The sequence below is a fragment of the Haliaeetus leucocephalus genome, unplaced genomic scaffold (assembly GCF_000737465.1).
Source record: "Haliaeetus leucocephalus isolate CR32 unplaced genomic scaffold, Haliaeetus_leucocephalus-4.0 Scaffold384, whole genome shotgun sequence".
Classification (NCBI taxonomy): Eukaryota; Metazoa; Chordata; class Aves; order Accipitriformes; family Accipitridae; genus Haliaeetus; species Haliaeetus leucocephalus.
Genome location: NW_010972820.1, coordinates 4,093,739 through 4,112,573, shown reverse-complemented (window position 1 = coordinate 4,112,573; position 18,835 = coordinate 4,093,739). Strand labels below are relative to the sequence as shown.

The 18,835-nt window shown below is 34.5% G+C and overlaps 1 protein-coding gene across 5 annotated transcripts in view; it reads left to right on the top strand.

Moving 5' to 3' along the window:
• ASCC3 (activating signal cointegrator 1 complex subunit 3) overlaps window positions 1–18,835 on the top strand; it is a 260,015-nt gene that overhangs the window by 109,610 nt on the left and 131,570 nt on the right. For all 5 annotated transcript variants that reach the window (XR_774729.1, XM_010573373.1, XM_010573372.1 and 2 more), the window contains one exon: window positions 17,237–17,371. Coding sequence is in view for 4 of the 5 variants with exons in the window: in XM_010573373.1 (XP_010571675.1) it covers window positions 17,237–17,371 (135 nt within the window). In the remaining variant the exon portion in view is untranslated. The remainder of the gene's footprint in view (window positions 1–17,236; window positions 17,372–18,835) is intronic.

Here is an 18,835-nt window from a genome sequence, read left to right as displayed (position 1 = left end):
AGGGTTTTTGTTATGGAAAGTTTTTATCATGACTGAAGAAGTAAGATCAGAAAATGTCCCAAAGGTTTCCAGGTGCTTTTTAAGTCAGTGTGCTCTTTTTGTAGGATTACTAACAATGTAGATCTTCATCAGGAGGTTTCTCTGTCAGATCCTACCTCTTAAGACTGCTTTAAGTGAGAACCTGTAGTGCTTTTAAGTCTGCTTTCCTGGGACTGTCCTTCTGTGCTTGATACTAGCTGGTGAATATTTGTTTTCACGTCATATTTTGAATTTACTATGTTCTGATATTATCTCAAAAGATGTTAGATTGTCTTGGACTGATTTGCACTTTTGGAGTTTTATTTCTACCTCTTAATAAACCAAGGATTCTTTAAACAAAGCAAAAAAACCAAGCTGAAAGTACACATCATTCATCAGAGAATATGACTCCCATGCTCAGCTGCAGGTAGAGTATTTTTGCCATCATTTATCTTCTGGGATACTGTTCCCTTGAAGACTGGGTGAAGGCTCAGTCACTGAAAATTATCGTTCCATCAAAATGATTACAGTTGTCTCTTGTTAGGCAGTCACCAGTAGTGGGCTAGGTGCATTAACAGCATTAATTCAGCTACACGGCTGAAAAAGGTTCTTCACATTTTACAGCCCTGTGAGAAGGGCATCTAATGGCAACAACTTCTAGTGAGTAGGTAGCACCTTTCTGAGGCAGCCTGTAGAGAACCTCACGAGATCAGCAAAGACAGTGGCTGAAGACCATATGTATCAACATCATTTTTATAATAAATTGAAATATTGCATTATTAGCCAGTTTAGGACAATGCATATCATACTGTGTTTATCTTCATAATGTATGAGGGGCAAAACACCCTTGTCATGTTATGCTTTGAGAAATAACATAGTATTTTTAGGAGTTTTGAGAAATAACAGTATTTTTAAGGGTTTTTTTTCCCTCTGAAACATATCACATGTAAATTTTAACTTTACATTAAATTCCTTTATCTAAGAAATATGGAGCTGTTGCTCTTTGCCAAGGTTCAGCTGCTTAAGTTAGTATCCTGGGGAATTAACTCTTTTTGACTCTGACCGTCGCAGCTGTTGCAGAGGTTCACATCTGTTATATATCCTGCTGTTGCTGACCTTTTGCTATTTTATCCCATTACCTTGGTTACCAAGAGATGATCATATGTTTCTCTCATTGTCCCCATCACCTCTTAAATACTTTTGCTTTTATGAATTTGTCAGAACCTTACTGTTTGCTATCTTTTCTTTTTCTTTTTTTTTTTTTTCCTCATCTGAACATTCTCTCTTGATCAAGATAAGATATCTTGGGATCTTGTTGTTAATTTTTTTCTTTATGAGTTGGAAGAGGAGCTGCCAAATTTCTTTGAAAGCTTTTGGATGAAATACTTCCTCAAACTGCACTCATAAAACTCTCTTGGTTTTGCCACGTTCTCCAGACTACTCATCTCTTCTTTCTGCAACCTTTTTTTTTTTCTTTCTCTCATAGCTGATTATTTTTGATATTACTTAAACCTTCGAAAGAAATCCTGTGTTCTCTTTGCCCTTGGTGTTGTTTCAGCAGGTCTCCTATATTTATTCTCTGCACCTTACTTTCCTGTATGGTTTTTTTCTGACCTTCAATACTCTTGTTACTCCACTTGTCTTCAGCCACAGATATCTAAGTTTCAGTCCTGGTTCCTTACCCAATGCACTTCGCTCATTTGCTATTTTGCCTGTTTATTACAGTTTTCAACTTGGAGTGCCTTTGGCATTCTGTCTTCTGAAACCTCTTTTCCTTTTTAAGACAATGAATGTCTGTGTTTTCCCACTGCTTTTGAAAGTTTTCTGTGTAACTCTGAAATGACATATTGTCTGTTTTAACTTTTCTTCCACTAGGTCTGGTACTCAGTGAAACTCCTTGAAAGTTCATTTTTCTCACTGAGCTTGGTATTTTCAGTTCATAGCAAAAACTGACTGTTCAGTGGAAGTTCTGACATCTTTCTGTGGGTTCTCATTGCCCTTGCTGTCTGTTCAGGCATTGAGGCTCAAGGTGGCAGTACATAAATACTGAGGAGACATCATGGCTTTACAGGAAGTGGTTTCAATATGCAAGGAAGAGCTTTTCTGGTGGCCAGAGATGCCAGGTTGTCTGTTGCAAAGAACCTGGATCTTTGAAAGTCAACAGCTGTTGAAAGCCCACCACAACACCCAAAAGTGAATGCAGTATTTAGCAACAATAGCAACAACTCAGTTAACTTGAGTGGAACAGGCTTTAGGAACTGTAAACCAATGGAGATATGACAACCTTTTTAGAATTAATATGCTGGAAATCTTACTACTGGGACAGAGGAAAACTACTTAAAACAATGAACAGCCTTATTCAAGCCATCCGTTCTCAATGATGCACTATGAGTGGTGATTTCAGACTGCCCATTTTGTGGTTATTTCAGTTCAGTTTTCTTAACAACCTTTTGAAGGAAAGTGCTTTTTCAAGTACCTTGTTAGTTTCTGAGCTTTTGCTCTTCTGATTTGAATTAGTTTCTTAGGTTTAGCTGGCTTCTGTCTCACCATTTTGCTTTTTCAGTATAGTCTCAACTGCATCTGATATACCTATGACAATCTTTATCTTTTATCTTTTAAAATGAAATTTGGATAATTTTTTTTTTAATGTGCAGAATGCAGCCATGTATACTTGTTAAATTTTTAATTAGTGTCTGCGTTGGGTGGTTAGTATGCCGTTTTCTGGAGATCAAGCTTGCTTTATTAATTAGAATTTATGTACTTAATTAAAATGTACTATACCACTGTTCTGCATTTAGTTCATTAGAAGTAATACAGAGATGCTATATATTTTTAAAAAATCTTGGACTAATTTCCAAGTATCACCTTGCACAGATTTTAATACTTCACTCTTTCAAATCAGGATTTTTGATGTCACAGATTAGAAACAGATTACACTTGAATTTATATAGTCAAAACTGGTTCTGTGCTATATATTGCACATAAAGCATTCACTTTGTCTGTAATTGTTCTCTATTTACAATAATTGACTTGAACTTTGCCATACGAAGAAGCATCATCTTGTTTTTCTTGCAACACTATCTTAACCCAAAAAGAAACACTGAGTAGTTATTTTAAATCTATTATATTAAATTCTCAGAAGTGAATTTGACAGGTATTAATTTCATCTGTAAAAATGATGGATTAAATTTCTTTATTATCAGTTTTCCAGCTGTTATTTGGTTGCAGAAGCCGTGTGAAGATAAAAGTTTAATAAGCTAAGTTACTGCAACTGTTGACAATGCTTTTATAGCTGTGTCATAAGATAAGATTTAATAAAACAGTATTTTCTTCAGAGGTCTCTCTGGAATTTAGTATCTTGAGAATTAAGCTTGTCCTAGTATTTTTCCTGGGTGACATAGTGTTTATAGCATACTTTGGACAAATAACTCTGAAAAGTTACTGGATTTGTTAACATGGATTCTTTATCTAGATTGGTTTTCTAGACTTCCATCTTACAGCCTAAAGAGTTTATTTCAGTCTGAGTTTTTGTAACTCTGTATCTATACAGATTGTTTCTACTTCATCACCTGGTGTAGCTTATTTGCATATACATGTGTTTATATTGCTTCTATATTTGTATATGCACACATGTATGTAGGTATATAAAAATACGCAAATACAGAAAGTAAAGTGGTTTGGCAGGATAGCCGAATTATGGCTTATCATTTTAGATGTTATTTTTTTGTGAGCTGATTAACTGAAGACTTGAATTCTTTGGATAGTTTTCTGTAGAATTTCTTTTGCAGTTTTTGCACAATTAGGGCCCATTTGTATGTATGTTCACTTTAACAAAATCACAAACTGATTTCGTGATGGTGCATTGTTTTTACGTTCATCTTCATCATTTATTTATGCACTTCATTTCCACAATAACTGCCTTTTGCAACTTTGAGGATATAATAGTTAATATAATCTTATGCCTGAATAAATGAAACTTTGTATCTTTAATTAAAAATACTATATTGATGTGCTGTGTAGAAGATACGATTCAAAAAATGTTATATACCAGATGTTTCATGGTATTGTCAAATGATATGTATGTACTATTTTCCTCTATATTTTCTGGGCAAATCTGTTTGGCTTTAAACTTTAATAATTTGTCAGCTGCCTATATGAACAGCTGAGGAAATTGCTGGAAATGGCTGCCATAACAAGTGATGTATATGTATATAATAACCCACTATTCTTCAATTAGGTAGCCTTCTAAATGTTCATGTGCTATATATCTGTGCCTGTATACATGCATTCAGATGTTCATGATGAATTTATGTAGACAAGAAGCACCAATTTAATATCTTTCCATTAATTATGACTTCACGAGTTATTCAGTTTATGTCTGTAGTCTTGCACAGCTACACAATAATGTCAGTATTGGTAATACAACTGTTTAAGGTACCAAGTGCTACTATTTAGATTTATTATTCTTCTGATATTATGAATGTACATTGAATCATTAAAACAAAAAATCAAATTTAATTCCAAATTCGTAACCTCTCAGAGCCTAAAATTATATTTAAATGAAATAATAAATAGTTGCATGTTAAGCCAGTTCGCCTTTCGTGGGTGACCTAAGTGTTAAGTTACAGATGTACGGCTTACAAGTGTGGTAAAGGCAGCTTGACTGGTCTTGCAGCCTATGGGATGAGTTTTACTAGCTCTGTGTTGAAGGCTGTTTTCCAGACACAGAACTGCAGATCATCAGTGGTCTAGAAGATTGTGGGAAGTTAAGTCTGTGGATCCCTGTCAGCTTCTTCTTGTTCTCCAGTAAGAATTTAATGGCAAGGATAAATGATACTTCAGAAGACATGTTGAGGAATCCATGAGGATGGGAAATTAATATTCTTTATTAAGACACTAAGATGCATCAGGATATTCCTTTTGATTTTACACTTCTGTTCACTTTCCATATATGACATTTCTCATGTGTAGTGCTGTGGAGTTGATAGTTTTCTTTGTGGTTACTGAAGAGATGACTCCAGAATATGTTACATTTGTATACTCTCATGTATTTAATCGTGAGGTATTTATAATATTCTTATTTAGGAGAGGGTATCTTGAGAAGGGCTAGGTATGGGTTTACAAGGAACATTCTAATTGTTCTAGCACAGTTTACTATTGTTTGCAAACTATTGCATCATTTAAATTCTTCATAACTTTATTAAGTTTCATATTAAAAACATTGCTTACACTTGAAGGCAGTTCTTCACTTTTCTGATGATGCAGAAAACCTGTTGATTAGGAGAAAAAAAAGCTTCTGGGTGAAGGTCTGTGTTTTTAAATCAGTACTGATAAAAAATAAGCTAGAAAACCTGACCGTTCTGCTCTTTAATTGTTTAGTAGGTTTATTTATGTTACTGGATCTTACAAAACCAGAAGATAAAGAGGTTGACATGGCAATTTTCTTAATCTTTTTACTTAAGTAAAAGGAATGGTAATAAATACGAAGATTTTGCCATTGTCTTCTATGTTCCTTTCCTTCAGTAAAGCTGAATAGAAACTGCTTATCACTACTGGCTCCTGGGTTATTTTTTTCATATTATGGATGGTTTACATGTAAGTATAATAGTTTGGAAACATAAGAGGCGATATGCTAGACATGACAACTCTTATTCTAGAGTGATATTTGTCAAAAATCTAATTTATGATAATATAGAAACATATTTTATTGTACAAAGACAAAATATTTAGTGTCAGAACAGGACAAAGGGAAATGCTTGAAACAAATTATTGCATGATCTTGTTTTTCTAAAAAAAGATGCAGTGAAAAGCTGCTTATAATTTCAAATAATAATTGTCATTCAAGTCCATTGACATCTGTAAAAATGCAATTGTTAGCTGCCTAATGACATATATTTGCATAGTAATAGACTAGCTATTCTTGCTTAATTTTCTATACAAGAATAGATATTTCTATTTCTATCCTGTCAATTAGAATTCAGAGTAATTTCTACTACCTGTAGGAGTCAGTATTGTTTGTTTGTCCTATTGAATTTGTCCTCTTCTTTAATTTTCACTCTATTCATTTTTCCTCTGCATTTTGTCATACATTTGGCTAATGCTACAAATTGAAGATAGCGTAGATCCCATTATACTGTTCTGAAACAGGTTTCCTTTAGTGTCTAGAATCCATATTTAAGCATTGATTCCATAACTGAGCGTTTATTTTATAGGCTGTCTAATATAATTCAAAATAGAATAAAAAAAGATCATAAACACAAGTGCTTGCAATTTTTAAAGTAATTAATAATTTAGGGCTTCCTAATGTAAATTAAATCAGACAAACCAATCAGCATATGTTAGTGGAAAATGGGCATAACTGTTGTATAGGTATAAAGGAAGAGTCATGAAGTTTCATATGGGCAAGTACTTTTTACTCAGAGTCATCCTCCCATTAATGCTGCTGCATACACACTGATTGTTTTTCAGTGTAGAGGTCTGATACCATCAGAGTCTCCTATTTTAATGCTAGAGGCTTAATGTCAAACTTATGGGTCCAGAACTGTTTCATCCATAGCTTTGAGTGGAAATGACACCAAACCCCTATATCTTTCATTTTTACATAGTGGCAGAAGATACAATGTCGTGTTTTACACGAGCGTAACTGAGTGCCTCTCTGAATGCCTATGCACTGCTACATGCAGCATATGGATGGGGATAAAAGGAGAAATTAGGGGTCTGCATCCAGTTGCTGAGCTAAAATCATATTGAGATCAGAGATGTGATTCAACACCTCACATGACTGAGAGCTGTAATGAGTGGAAACAGGCTCTTGAGCAAGGTCAGGCCAGGATGGCAAGAAACTTGCTTCTATGTGAGAACTCAGCAGGGATACCTGGAGCTCTGCCTAGGGATGGATGATGAGCCAGCTGAGAGGTTAAGAGGAGGATTAGCCAGCAGGCAGATGAGCAACTTTCTTGTGAGAGTTTGCTACAGACCCACTAATCAGGAATAAAGTAGATGAGGCCTTCTCCAGGCAACTAGAAGAAGCCTCATGTTCACTATCCATGGTCTTCCTGGGGGACTTTACCACCCCAATATCTGCTGGAGGGACAATACAGCACGGCAAAAGCAATCCAGGAAGTTTCTGGAATGCATTGATGACAACTTCCTAGCACAGATGTTTGAGGAGCTGGTGAGGGTTGATGCTGTGCTGGACCTTGAACTTACAAAAAGGGAAAGACAGGTTAGGGGTGTGAATGCTGGGAGAAGCCTTGGCTGCAGTGACCATCAGATGGTGGAATTCAGGATTCTGATGGAGAGAACAAGGCAAAAAGCTAGACCACAGCCTTAGGCTTCAGGAGAACACTTTGACCTCTTCAGGGATCTGCCTGCAAGAATCCTATGGCAGGTTGTCCAGGAAAGCTGGTTGATTTTCAGGGATCACATCTGTCAAGCTCAAGAACGGTCCATCCTGATGTGCAGGAAATCAAGCAAAGGTGGCCTAAGGCCAGCATGGATGAGAAAGAAACTCCTGACAAAACTCAAACATGAAAAGGAAGCCTACAGGATGGTAAAGCAGGGACAGGAAACCCAGCAGGAATATAAAGGTACTGTCTGAGCATGCAGAATTAGGATTAGGAAAGCCAAACCCCATCTGGAGGTGAATCTGGCAAGGGATGTAAAGGGCAATAAGAAGGGCTTCCACAAGTACAGCAGCAGCAAGAAGACAATTAGGGAAAATGCTGAATGGGGCAGGAAACCTGGTGTCAAAGGACATGCAGAAGATTGAGCTACTCAATGTCCTCTTCACCTTGGTCTTTGCCAGTAAGATTTGCCTAGAGGAATCCCAAGGTCTCTGAGACAAATGGGAAAGATCAGAGCAAAGACTTATCCTTACGCTTACCCTTGCATAAATCTATGCAACCTGATTGGAGACAGCCACACATGCTGAAGGAGCTGGCCAATATCATTGCAGAGCCACTTATAATCCTTGAAAAGCCACAATGATCAGAGGAGGTTCCTGAGAACTGAAAGACAGCACATGTCATCCCTATCTTCAAAAAGGACAAGAAAATCATGTCTGTAACCTGACTAGCAGGAGCTCAGTTGAGATTATAATGTTAAAATGAAGGGAAAAAAAGTCAGATGAGGAAGAAAATCTGTCAGCTTCTAGTTAAAGGAAAATTCCTTGATCACTCCAGGCTAAAATGTCTTATTAGATATAATCCTAAAAAGTCAGTTTAATAACTAACAGTAGTAAGGCCATTTTTGGTGGTGGTGGAATCTACCTTTCATGGGGGATTCTGCACACCATTTGCATCATCTCCTGCCACTTGGAAATCACTGAGACAGTAAGTTTTCAGAATGCCTATAAATTATGTAGAAACAAGAAAAAGATATGTTAAAATATGTGTATTGTTGGAACTATTTATGACTGTTCCAAATGTATTTCTTTTCCACCAAAGATGTTACATACTTACGACACCTACAACAAAGTTTACTAAATGGTAATAATTCCACGAGTTCTGTGTTTAAAAGTTTGTGGTTAAGTGGGAAGATCTTTTGCTAGAGACAGTACAACAAAGACAGAGGAAGGACAAGGGAAAAGGAAAATAAAACCAGGAGCAACTAAGTTTATACTGAGAATTAGAATAGAGTTATAACAATAAAGTTTGTAACAAGTCAGAGAAGGCAGAGCAGGAGGTGCATCAAGAAGGAAACTGTAAGAGAAATGAAAATGAAGAATAAGAAAGATGGTAGCATTTCAGAATGTACGATAGTAGAGCCTTTTTTATGGGTAGATTTAGAACAGAAAAGGCTACATGAAGGAAGGGCAGATAGGAAGAAAATTAAGAAAGTAGTTCCAATATAAGGTCCTTACCATAGCTTTTTACATAGAATTTCATGAGTAATAATAAAACAGAGATGGGACTGTACCATATAATATTCATTAGGGTGGGTACATCTTAAGTAAAAAATAGATTTCCACATTAAAAGAAATAAAAAATTTGAAATTATAGGACAGATGTCTTTAAAAAGTACTATTATTACAGATAAATAAATGAGCAAGTGCACATTACGATAGTAAAAATATCTGTAAACTAAATAAGATTTATTAAAAGCTGGTATATCTAAATAGATATATAATTAGATAAATAGCTATATTAAATAGCTTTTTTTTAATTAGTTTCTGTAGTGTTGGTTTTTTTCAAAAATCCTAGTTTTTGTTTAAATGGATGATCAGCAGTAATTTAGTTGAATAATTAAATCAAAACTTAGCAGCAACACCAATTAATGGTAATCTATCAAGAGTTCAAAATATATCACATTACAGTACTGATTAGCTGATGCAGCATTATAGATTTCTTTGTTGTTGTCTTTAGTTAATATTTTCTGTTAAAATATTGTATGATATTTTGTAGCTTTGTTCTTCAGCAGTTTGCTGAATGTTTCTCTTGAATGTACATATGTTTTTATGGTGACTCTTGCTGAATTTTTTGGCATTTTTGACCCCTAAAGCGTGAATGAAAATTCCTGTATTCTAATGTACATTATTTAATTTTATGTGATTAGTAAATGCAGTCTGCTTTTAACTTGTGAAGGATTTTCTATACAAAAGGAAGAATATATAAAATGTCTCATTAGAACTAGTTTGTAGGCAGCATAGTAATCCTTCAATTTACTGTAGTGTAAAAGAAGATTTTAATACACATGCAGTATCTCTTTTAAATACAAGATGTACTAAAATGAATTAAAATAATTAGAAAATAAATTCAAATTCTCTTGTTGCCTTGGTAAGTGACACAACCTGATCTTGGGAGTTGGGGAGAAATCACAACATACGAGAGAAACAATTTTTTTATTTCTTAAGAGCGAGGCTAGACATTAGTGAGTTGTACTTAGTCTAGGAGATAGTTCTATTTAATGAGGTCCAAAGGATGATGGTTTTAACATAAATAGGTGCAGTCAGTGCTCCTTGGGGAGAAGTGTTGAAACTTCATTAGGAACTGAGTTTTGTGAAATACTTGAAGGGGGTTTCATGCTGACCTTAAGGGAGAAAATGGTTGGATAGATTGATCTGTTGAGCCATATCCCTAACGGTTCATTTTCAGTAGAAGTAACACCCAGGTCAAGAACTGTATACCACATAAAAGAACATATTACAAGGATTTAGCTGGGTGAAGCCAAACAATGTCTTGAAGCTAAAATAAAGTATATATACTTGTCTCTTAACTACATAATATCAACATTACATTAAATAAATTCATTCTTACCTCTTAATTTCTTTGAAAGATGTGATGCAAAGTGGGTGGCAAAACCTAGGCCTTCTGTCCTCAAGGACAGGTGTGAAGTAAAACAAAGATGCTGAACTCAAGCATTCGAGTGACCAGCACTCTAACAAGAAGATGGAAAGATACTTGAAAGAGTCAGTGTGCTTCCCCAGAACAATGAGTGCACCATTTTGGAGTTTTAGAGAATGTTAGTTTGAAAGACACATTTTCCAGTAGCAAAAGTTAGCGCAAGCATCTGTACTGTCCAAGGCAGAAGAAAGGTGTTTCAAGGGATTTCAAATACCTGACTATAAATTTTCATGAATTACTTTAGACATTTTTGTTACGTGTATATGTGGTGTGTTTTTTCTTTCTCCTCTAAGTGAAAAGTCCTACTAGCACCTAGTTATGTGTCTCTGATAACAGAAAAGTACTAGTTCTTGCAGGTATTTTGAATAATAGCGCACTTTTCAGTGCTTTGGCGATGCACTAACGTGTTTCAGAAAGATTACAACATGGAATATGCAACACTTGGGGGATGCAGGCACTTCCTGTTGTGAAGTTAAACAAAGTCTGTGGTGAAAATGTTTGATTTGTTTCATACTTTAAGAAAATTCTTGGGAGGTAACCTAGCTAGAGACATTTGCTTTCTGGTATATTTGTTATTGTTGAAAAGCTTTGGTTTCAGGAGAGCAGCAGCAGACGCTTTCAGCGCTAAGGCTATATACACCAGAGCTAGCTTTGAACTGCAGAGTACAGATCTAATTACACAGCTTGTAGCTGTGGAACCGCTTCTCTCTATTCTAAATTACTTTTCCTAACTTATTTGCATAATTTAATGCACAGAGATTTTGCCACTGAAATATAATATTCTCTGACACAGTTAGGACAGGCTAAATTAACCCTCTTGACTATATTGCTGTCTCACAACGTATGTGGTAAATGCTTACCAACTTCACTGGGGGAAAAACATTCAACGAGATGTTATTTGTCAATTTTTAGCTAGGGCTGTTTCTTTACAAACATATTTGGTGATGTACAGAGATGGTAAGTAAATATTAGCCTTAAGATTGGGTACCCCGAATCAGCTAATAAAGCAGTCTGTTTTTTTAATCAGACTTGGTGTCTGTCTACCTCTCACTGAGAAGTTCTTTTTATTGTCAGCAATTTGTGCAATCATTTTAAATTTAAAAATTTGGTCAGGTGTTGATATCTGATCATGAAATACATGAAAGTCAATGATTTGAGTGTGCATTATTAGTTTATAAACAGCAGGAGGTAAATTTCATAAAGGAAACATGCTACACATCTGAAAAATAGGTATCTTTCTATAAGAACTGTGGAAAGGCTTCCAAGTAGAGGATAGTTATACAATGCTTGTTTCTTAGTTATTTTTTGCATAAGAAGGTCTTATGTCTTTCTGAATGAATGACTGCTATGCTGTCAGACATTGTCATACAAGGATTCTTGAAGAAGAAGCAGCCATATAAAAACTGTTAAGAGAATATCAAATGTGTTCTTTGACCAGTGAATATTCTGATGGGTTTTATGCATTAGACCTTTATTTCTTTTAGTTCATTTAGCGCAAGAGATTTAATATCTTAAAGTAGTTCTGTGTCAGGACACATCTTCATTCCAGAAGATTAAAATGGTGTGATGGATACAATAGAGAATAATAGAAAATGAAGAGGTGGTCTGTCATATAGGACAAAGAAACACTTCACTGAAAATTTCGATTTTGGCCCTACCTCTGACAGTTTCTCTCTGATGTTACAGAAGCTGAAGATGGTGAAATAAAAATCTTCAGGAGTACATACTCATCAGGGCTTCTAAATTTTAAGAATTATGACATAGGAAGCATTGGTCTGATGATTAAGACTATTGGGTGCTCATGGCTTCAATGGAGTTAATCAGAGCTCTGCTTTTTGTTTATCAAGTCATATATAGTAAGCAGTATGATCTGACATGTTAAGTTTCACACTCACATAGTGAATTCACTTAACCTTAGTTTCACTTCTAAAATGGGAATATGAGGAAACAATGTTGTATACATTTTTCTTGGTATTACGTGATTCTGACTTCTTGTAATGGTTAACCTCACAGCAAATCCCATTATGGAATTGTTAATTCTTGAGACCAGGGTTTGATCAGAGTATGCTAGATAAAACAAGGTAAAAACTGGATCTTGATTTATTAATTGAGTGTTGTCTGTTTCACATACAAAATGCGGCAGGCAATGTTTCAATGTAAGCAGGAAGATTAAATACAGACTGTGTTTGTTAGAGACTGGCTTCCCAATTTAGCACCTTCCCATTTTCTACATATTTCACATGGTAGCCCACCAAGCTCCTTCAGGTCAGTGTTGGCAATGCCAGGGGTTGGGTTTTTTTTATTTCTCCTGCCTAGCTACTGTTCCTAATAATGCACTTGAAACATCTTCCAGTCCCCTGAGAGTGAAACAGGCTGCTTGTTTTTCAATTCTTGTGGAAAACCTAGTATGGAATTGCACTTGGCCTGTTTAGTTTCAGCTGCGTGTAGGCAGCAGCTTTAGAAATCGTAAGTGAAGTTTTATCAAGTCTGTACCAAGCCTCTGCTAACTGAAAGCAAAAACATCTGCTCTTTAAATATTAACTCCTCAGTTCACTGGGTAAATGGAGTAAACAAGAATGTTGATGTTATTTATGGCTACAGTTTATTTTTATATATAGTATTGGATATCAGATAGAAGTTTTCAATGTTATTAATTTCTTGAAATTTATTGAGTATAATGGTTAAAATAAAAGGTAAAGGGACCTTGGAGCATAAAGTGCAATGTGATCCCAATCCCTCTGTCTTCCAGTTCTTAACGCATCTAAACTGAGTACCTCCTACTATCAAAGTTCCTAAAGCTCCCAGGATTGTTTCTGAACTTATACTATGGCAGGCAGTGATGAGAAAGGAATGTTTTATTTGTTTTTAGGTAAAAGGCTCCAACTCTTTTTCCAGCACTGTTGACATTCTCAGCAGCATGAAAAAAATGTGAAAATGTTTCTCATAAACATTTTGATTAGTGTTTTCATGGCTTTTGCATATTCTATCAGTGATCCTGCAGTTACAGTGGTAATATTCTTGTGGGCTTTTAACTGTAAGCATTGCACAGTAGTTCTCTTTTTTTTTTTTTTTTTCTCTTCTTCAATTCCCTGCCCAGTACCCTGGACTGTATAATTTTATTTCTGCCAAGAATTCCATTTTTCTAGGAAATTTAAATTTAATTTATTTTATGGTCTTATTTCTTAAGGCATTTTGGTCTTTTCTAGTACCCCTCATAGCTGTGCTTTTAATATCTGCATTTCTTGAGCTCATAGGTATCTTATCTAGCATCTCAAGTAGGTGACTGCAGGCGTGCCCAATTCTTTATAACTATTACATTGGTAAATCTTCCGTAGTGCTACGTAATATTTTTTGTCATTTTTTTAGATTAATCCTCAAGTCTGTCCTCATTTCAAACAAAATGAAGGCGCCAGACTTTGAAAAAGAATTCAGATTCTTTGCTACTGGTACAAGCTGATTGAGTGTTGTGTTTTAAAGTATGTTAATTGAAGGTATTGCAGAAGTAATGCTACGTAGTCATTTTAGAAATGTTCAGTGGCCAAGATTCAGTTATACAATATACTTACATGTTTGTATAATATTCTACAGCAAAGTGTCAGCTATTAGATTTTATTTTCCCACAGAAGTTCATATTGAGTTTCTAATATTTCTGTATGACTAGTAAAATTTAGAAGTGAATGTTACTGCTTCATCCACCAGTGTACTACTTTTTGCACAGTTTCATCCCAAGAAAGAGATTGGATCAAATCTGCTTTCAAGGTGAGGTAGAATTAAGGGCGGGGAAGAAACATGAAAAATAACAACAAATTTTCTCCTAAGTCTTCAAAATAATATTTCCATATCTTTTTGGTGTTGCTTATCATTGTCTTCGCAGGACCAGGAGGACATCATAGTGACAATTTACTTCAGAGTGTCAGTTCCTCACAGTTCTGCCTGATTATGACTGGAACTAAGAGGGATTTTCCTCACACTTAGAGTTGCAGGAATGGGCTCTATGCAAGCATTGCAGTTGCTGTTCATTTATATAATAATTGAAAGGAAGATTCTTCAGTTAAGGACCTATTTTTGTACTATGATAATTTCTGTGACTAGTAGTCTGTGCTCTACTTTGTGTAACTGTAGTGACTTATGGTTTTACCTGTTCCCATTTCCCAGTACAGCTTTTTTTTACCCCCTTTTTTTTTAAACAGGTGTAGGCCACCAAAATGTTACACCTACCTTTTTTTTTTTTTTTTTACTGTACCTTGTTTAGTTTGAAGTTAACTCCTAATATGACTCTCTGTATCTTGTTTAAACAATCCATAAAGAATTATAATTAAGAAGTTTCTTGGCTATAGATACACACTTATGTGCTGATTTGCTTCCTATTTTATTTGACTGTTTTTATTAGTCTAATATGTTTGAACTTAATTAATATTAATGCTGTGTAAACACCATTCTCAAAGTTGCCATTTTAGATTTAAGATATAGGTAGTGATTTCAAAATTAATGCAAGACTGAAATAAAAATAGAATCTAAAAGATCAAAATACAATGTAAAACCAATCAACAAACCTATTTCGCAGTTAAATCATAAAACCCCTTAGTGCATGTGTGTCTCTTTTTTTCTTTTTTTTTAAGGAATCAACCCATCAAATGTTTTTACACTTCCTAATTCAGGAGTTTCAAAATTACCTGGATAAAAAAGACCATTCCTATTTCACCTTAATGCCCGCTACTGTATTTCTTCAGTTTCTCAACTTTCAGAATTTAGCTATTTTCACAAGATTAATTTTTAATCCATTTGTCAAAGAAACAAACGTTAATATGACTCGATTTAAAAAGGAAACGAATTAGTAAACTATAAAATCAAGTTGATTTTAAAAGTGAAGATTTTTTTCAGTGAAACCTGTTGACACAGAATTTATAATAAGTGAAAATTCACTGAAGAAGACATAGTGGATCTGTTAATAAAAGGAAATTGCTGTTTTGAGTAGTTATATATTTTTATTCAGGCTTTTTATAGAAAAAAATTACAAAAAAGCTAAATACACAAGTAATCCTTAAACAATTAATGAAGACAGAAGGGACATACACTATACTTTTGTTATGTTGCAGTTCTCTTACTTTTTGAAGAAATTATAAAAAAAAAATTGCCAGTATGTTTTTTTTAAGTTAGAGAAAATTGGTATGTTGCTAACTGTGACATGTATCTGAGAATATTTCTACTCAGATGAAAGCTAATAATTGTAGGAGTCGTAATGTTACTAAATTGATGATGGAAAGATGTATCAAATAAGCTAAAACAGGTAAGGAGTAATCGTTCCCAGTGATCAAATAGTTATGTACACATTGTTTCTCTTTTTATATCTTCTCAGTATAGTGACCTGAATTAATTTGCTTGTTTTTATTATAAATTTATAAATTATATTATGTCAACTATTATGTCTACTTTTATATAAAATTATGTGTACATTATACATTTACAATTAAATTACGAATTCCCAAATTAAGAACAGAGGCAATAACTTGTTTAATTATACCCTAAATACCACCACTTTCTTAACAGTGTTTCATTTAGAGTAATTCAATTATACACTGCAAGTTGATACAAGCATGATAGTGCCAAAAGGCCAAAACTAAATCAGCGGTGCTCTGGAATTTGAAATACCAATCTTAAAATTCAGCTGAAACTACCTTAAAACAGACCTGTAACTCCATGGTTATATTTTTAATTAAAATTAGATGGACTTGCAAAATAGTGTTTGCCATTTACTCAAGAGCCAGGCACTCAAACTTTTCCATATGTGAGTTTTAAAAACACAGAAATTCTCATCCTTGATCAAAGAGTTGTCTGACCAAGTATGTGGGGTCAATTTAAGCAGACCCTGGGCAATAAAAAGTACTTAGGGGGACAATATAGAGTGTTCTTCATAGCGTAGCTTTCCGAACAGTATGTGGTTAACAGATATTCAGAACTGTTACTACACTGGAATTAAGTGGTATTTAATCACTTTCCCTTTCTACGCTAATTGAGGGGGTTTACTGTCATGATTCATCTTAAATGTGCCTTGCAGTGAATCTTAATATCAGTTTAAATGGTCCATATACATATCTAAAGGAGTAAGTATTAACATCTCATTGCTGTCTCTTGGTTCGGATACCATATGTGATGGTAATAAGCACAATCAGGTGACAGTGGAGTTGGTTGGATGATAACCAACTGTATTTGCAAGCCTTACTGCAGACATGGTTACAAATAATTTTTGATTACCACTCAACTCTTAGTTGGTATTTTCAGGGAAATGTCCACAGTGTTTCTAAGGTATCTTACTGAGTGATAGTATGTGGTTTAAAACTCATAATCATATCTCTTAGTTTAAAATTTGTATCCCCATATGTGTTTTGCATTTGTTGGTGCTTAATTTCATTCTTCACTTTGGTTGTCCAGTGGTTTGGGACTACAATATTCTCCTGAGGTTCTTTATAGTCAGTTTTTGTTTCAGCTGTCTCACATAGTCAAGTCATACCATCAGGAAACGTATCATCTCTCTATTTGCTTTCCAGATCATTTAGGATGTGTCAAATAACACAAGTCTTCACATCAATGGTAATCTCCCTACTTTGTGAAAATGAACTCTTTATTGCCAACAATTGTTCCCTATCTTTTAAAGACTAAAGAATTAAAAAAGAGAACCTTCTGAAAAGCTGTTTGAAAATATTAAATACAATATAGGCAGGATCACCCTTTAATTTCCCTAAAGCAACATTAGTTTTCATCAATATATCATGTATTAACTATTTTTTAATTGTTCCTATAGGGAATATTTTGTCACTAAAGTGTTTTCATTATTTGATTAAGACTTTCTCATCGGTGCTGTTTCTTTCTGTCTTAAGGTAATGGTGTTTGTTCATGCTAGAAATGCCACAGTACGAACAGCTATGGGTCTTCGAGAAAAAGCAAAAAACAATGGTCATATATGTCACTTTTTGTCACCCCAAGGATCAGATTATGGACAAGCTGAAAAACAGGTAAGTGAATCATTTACATTGGTAGTCTTCACAATCCTAGAATTGATGTTTTTACAAGGCAGTCCAGGATGGGAATAGATGAAGCATTTTTGATCTTCTGGGAAAATATATTTTGCTCTGAAGGGACATGTGGAATTGCTGAATTGAATAGAGGAAGGGAAAGAGTAATGGTGAAGGAAAAGTGCTGTTACTTTTAGTTTTTTAAAAAAAGTTGATAATAGGTTGTGGTTTATGCAACTTGTACTGCTTGACAGTAGTCTTCATGTAATCTGCAGCTCAGGAGGTCCCTAAACCACCAATTGCCACAGTTCAGGAGAGTATGTATCTCCTGCTTTTTGCACTTTCCCTAAGCATCTGCTACTGTCCACTCTTTGAGACAGAAAACTGTCTTAAAGTATTGATTTGACCTAGCCTGTAAACTTACCACGTTGCCTCGTGAATCAACTAATGGTGGGCAATCAAAAAGTAATCTATTTGAGAGTCAAAAGTGGGAAAGCCATTTGAATCTCATAAGGGTTTAGCCTGCTTAATCTGATCTTGTTTAAAAATATGTATATGGATCGTAAATTACTAGTATTTTGAGCAGTGGTCAAGTACTTGCCAGCTGAAACTGTGTACATTTTTATGCATTCTAACAGTTCTGTCTTTGTATGAATTGTGTTAGTTGACCTTCCAAATTTTTTTCTAATATATAACATACAGAAGTAATTTGGTTGCAACAACTTTTTTTCATCTATTCAAGCAATATGCCAGTATTTCTGCTGAGAGAGTATTTCCAAAACAATTCTTAATTCAGTGTTATATATGACATTTACATTTGGTGATATTAATTGAGGTCTAAAGATTAGGGTTAACAGTGTCTTGTTAATATTCCTTGAAAAATAATGTTCTTTCTCTCTCCCCGACTAAATAGCAGAACATAGAGGAGATACTTATTCATTGTAGAAAGTATAATGTATGTATAAGATACCTTCTCTCACTGGCAAATGTATTGATAAACTCTTAAATATTTTGTGCCCCTGTGAATTAGGAATTTTGTGAGGGCTTTAGATTCTGTGTCTGTCCTTAGATGTAATAAATATGTTACCTTATTTTATACCTCTGAAGAGAATGGGAAAGGATTCATTCACACTTACTAATTATGAATGGAGCATAAATGTTACAGCTGGTAAATTCAAATTTCTGAAAAGTAGAGAAAATTCTGTTTTAGAGAAATTATTTAAAATCAGGATCAAATATGTTCTTTCTGTCGAGATGCTTCTGAGAGCTATAGTAAATATTTTGAAAACTATGCTAATTTATAAATTGATGTCCTTATATTTCATAAAATAGCATATTAAAAAGCCCCTCTTTTTCTAGTGGATGTTAGTATCTGCTGCATTGTAAAATAACATGAAACCTGAACATAGAGATCCCATGTTTTTACTGTAACAGTGGTAATTAACGCTGAACTTTTTCTCATTA